General features: G+C 39.5%; 1 protein-coding gene across 1 annotated transcript in view; it reads right to left on the bottom strand.

Moving 5' to 3' along the window:
* The window catches only part of UBA3 (ubiquitin like modifier activating enzyme 3), a 25,025-nt gene that overhangs the window by 15,526 nt on the left and 5,247 nt on the right, over positions 1 to 4,252 (bottom strand). The window contains exon 4 of the mRNA XM_045290120.1: positions 1,361 to 1,443. Within this exon, the coding sequence (XP_045146055.1) occupies positions 1,361 to 1,443 (83 nt within the window). The remainder of the gene's footprint in view (positions 1 to 1,360; positions 1,444 to 4,252) is intronic.

Genomic DNA, 4,252 nt, shown 5'->3' with positions numbered 1-4,252 from the left:
GTGCTCCCGCAGCCTGACTGGGGGCACCCAAAGCAAATAGTCCCAATCGTTCTACAAAATGTGTTCAAGCAAACATTAAATACATTTCTGAAATATTAAAAAGAACTACTGGTTGGTTTCTGTGGTTTGTTCAGCTAACTTACTAACCTGATACCAGGTGATCAGAGATTATTCCACCTGAGATTGTAATAACAAAATGCCTTTTCCCACATAATCCTTATGGTACAACTTGGCCAAATTACTTAATCTTATAACCCTGCTCATAAAGGTTGTTCTGAAGATTAAATGATAACTGCATTTAAAATACACGTGAGGGGCTTAACAAGTGCCTTTACCTCTCGTTATTATAATCTCCCTCTTGTAGTCACAAGCCCAGCTGTTTTATCCTTTGCTAATTAAGACAGTGGTGTCTTTTATGATGTATTCATGCACTACAATTTGTCATAATGGAAAAGGCTCATGAACCTTTTTATAAAGAAGGGAAATAGCAAGATTTAATAAGAGTAAACAACTTGAACAAGGAGTTCACATTGCACTTACAATTCTCCATTAACATGATTGAGTTTAACCCTCCTGAAGATCTTCAACAAAGTCGTGTGTCTATCTCATAATTTAGTGCTACTTCCCCTTTCAGCGAGGCCCACGTCATCCCACATAGCTAAGGCCCTTGAAGCACTTCTGTCAGTATCCTACCTAAAGAGAAGAAGGCCCACCTCTCTCCATATCCACATCCACAGGCCCTGACGGACTAACATACACCCTACCTACGCCACTCAGAACCCCACACGCTGTCCACTGAAGTTCTCTTGCGAGCCTCTCCTCTGATCCTCATTTATAATGTACTTTTAACTTTTGAAGTCCTTTCTACCAGACTGGTCCGCGATGGTACCTGAATTTCAAATTGCTAAGTAATTAGCCCTGTTTATTCCATGTCAATTGGTCTTAGGTGCTTCCCCTTCTATGAAAAGTTCAAGGTCGGCCAGCACTTCTTTTCCCCCCAGTCACCACTGAAAGCTCGCTTCCTGAAAGTTCCCTGTGGCACCTCAGGGCCTGGGGCCTGCTCTCCCGCCAGGGCTCGCTTCTGAAACCACCAGTCCACTTGGTGACTTCAAGCAGCCATCACCAAGAGGCTATTCTGAATTCACATAACCTTTGGGGTAGATTTCATTTGAAAACAACTTTCATCAGAATGCCCAAAATTTAACCTAAGATGGAGAAGGGAACAGAAGGTTTCATTTTTGTCTTCCAGGAAAAATAGTATTATCTTCTCAGTTACATTTTAAAAATTAGTCAACTGCAATATATTTATTACATTCAACTGATTATCAGAATTAAAATAAGCTAAAATATTAACACTTACCTAAACAGAAACTGCCTATTTAGATTGGAAACATCTATAGTGTCCATGTCTATTACATGAATCTGTCTAAAACCAGACAATGCCTGCGGAGATAAAAATCATCTTGTTAAACAGAAGCTTCCTTATCCTTGAATATTGAAAAGTTTTGTTTTCACTGTAGTGCTAAAACTAAACTCTCAGTAACAAAAATCTGCATAATTGTATTCATTGGCTAAAAATAATCTTGCAAGGCATATAAAATTCAGGGTTCTTATAAAAGTTGTTTTAAATGTACAAATACTCATTTTAAATAATCTGAAACCAAAACGAGAACAACTCAAGATTTCTATAAAGTTGTTTTATAACTCCATAAACACATTTGTAATGTTGTTTCACTGATAGTAAATTTTTCCTATCTTGTTAACCACACTTGTATTTTTTCCAAAATATTATTAAACAGCAATTCCTACAAGCTTTACCTTAGTTTATGTAATATGCTATAAGGCAGCGGTTCTCAAACTGTGGGTCACGACCCCTTTGCGGGGTCACATGACCCTTTCACAGGAGTCGCCTAATACATCCTGCATATCAGATATTACATTACGATTCATAACAGTAGCAAAACTACAGTTATGAAGTAGCAATGAAAATAATTTTATGGCTGGGGGTCACCACCACATGAGGAACTATATTAAAGGGTCATGGCATTAGGAAGGTTGAGAACCACTGCTATAAGGTCTGAAATGGTGATTCTTTATCACCCACGGACCAACTCCTCAGTTAGTATCTTATTACCTGACATTTCACATTTTCAACAGTAAAATTGCTACTATCCACTATTTTGGCTGATATTCGGGTTGGCTTATACTCGAGTATATACAGTACTTCAAACTAACTTTCACCTCATTACTCCACAACTACACTTTTCAAAGTCCCCAATGATGACAACCTTCCTCCTCAATCTAAGGACCAATTCTAGGTCTATCTGGCAGGTGGATCACTTGCACCTCAGTACAACACTTTCTCCACTTGAGTATCACATTAGTGAGAATTTTAACATTTTCATGTTTATTGGTTCCTAATTCACCACTCAAGACTTTTCCTCCTATTTTACTGGCCCAAAATTTAAGTGCTCATGTGCAACTTTAGTTTTCTATTCTTACGGGCTAAAACATAGAGCGCCATCTAACAGCTCCATAATAGTTTCTAAGACCAAGTACCTGCACATCTTCCCTCACCACCAAACCTGTTCGTTCCCCACAGCCTTCCTCAGTTCTGTGAATAATTCCATCCCACCAACTCTCCTGGGCAAATATCTTGTTGTGCCATGCTTGATTCCAACCCAATACATCCCATAATCAATTAGCAAATCCTACTGACTCCAACTTCAAAATATATTCATAATCTGCCCACTTCTCACCTCTGCCAAGGCTGCCACCCTATTTGCAGGCACTATCATGTCTTGCCTGGATGACTCCAACAGCCTCCCTCCCCTGACCTCCTTTTAAGAGATCCTCAATACATCAGAGATGAAAAGCCATATTCTGTCACTCATCTGCTTAAAGCATTCCAGTGACTTCCTGACTCAGATGTTACTACAGTAGCCCCCAGAGTTCTTTGTGGCCAACTCCGGTACACCTCCCACCCCCATTTCCCTTTATTTCTTTGACATCCTTGCCAAAAAATGTTCCCCATACCCACTTCTGCTGTATCTGTACTGCCCTCCTTGCTGTCCTCAAACTATCGGGCATGCTCCTGCTTCACAGTGTTTGCACCTCCCCTCTGCAGAGATTGTTCTTCCTCCACATACCTGGAAAGTTCACTTACTTCTTTATTCATATTATCACCTTTGGGGAAAATCTTTTCTCTTCCTGCCAGGGTACCTATCTTCTATGCTCTCTTTCTCCACAGTATTTATTACCATCTGACATACTGTATACTGTATATACTCAATACTCAATTATAAAGCCAACCCGACTATCAGCCAAGGCACCTAATTTTACCACAAAAACGGCATCAAAAACGTGCTGAAAAACTCGCTTATACTTGAGTATATACAGTAGTTTGTGTGGCTTTATTGTTCAGTGCAGCATCTCTAGCATTTAAAATGGTGCCCAGCATATTGTAGGGGAGGGACTAGGTTTGGTTCAATCCATATTCATGTCGTATTTTTTTGTGAGCAAATTAAATTAAAAAGTGGTAAAATCAAAAGTCCTTAGTATCCTTTTTGTGTAAGAGGCTATTATAACAAAGACTCAGAAAATTGCTTAGTGACTACAGTAATTTTCAGACATAAAGTTCAATCATCTTACACTTATAGTACAGATCACATTTGCAAAGAACAACTTCCAAGTAGAAAAGTCAAACATTAGGCAATGTGTGCACACAGCCCTATTAAGAACCACTGTCCATCCTACATAGCCCCTGTCCCTCTAGTTTCTCCAGTTTCCAAGGGTCAGTGTATCGACGTCAGGCAAGACACTGCCATTTTGGCACCCCTGTCAGAGTATATCATACACACATCGTTTGTTTTGTGTGAGACTTATCTCCCCAATGAAACGTCGACTCCCTTGAGGGCAGTAACTATCCTGACCTCCAGTCTTCGAGGAACACAGGATTATGCCTAGCGAAGCTTGCTGACGTTTTTTTGCAGTTTCCCTGGGAGTGGTGTTCATGTACCCTACCAAAATTAACACGGCTGTATTTGTGTTGCCCTGTGAGCAACTTTAGGTCCTGGCATACAAATAGAGTCAATTATTTTCCATACCTATTTTGTGGTTATCAAAAATCACTAACACCAATGAAGTACAAATGCTAGATTTTGAAAATATTTCAAAATATGGAATCAGTGTCACTAAATACCCTCTATTTACAAGACACTCATTAGATACAAATTCAGAAGGGAATAGGAAG

Source organism: Echinops telfairi, unplaced genomic scaffold (assembly GCF_000313985.2).
Source record: "Echinops telfairi isolate 266 unplaced genomic scaffold, ASM31398v2 ScPeMD7_31;HRSCAF=116, whole genome shotgun sequence".
NCBI lineage: Eukaryota > Metazoa > Chordata > Mammalia > Afrosoricida > Tenrecidae > Echinops > Echinops telfairi.
This window is presented reverse-complemented; position numbering and strand designations above follow the sequence as displayed.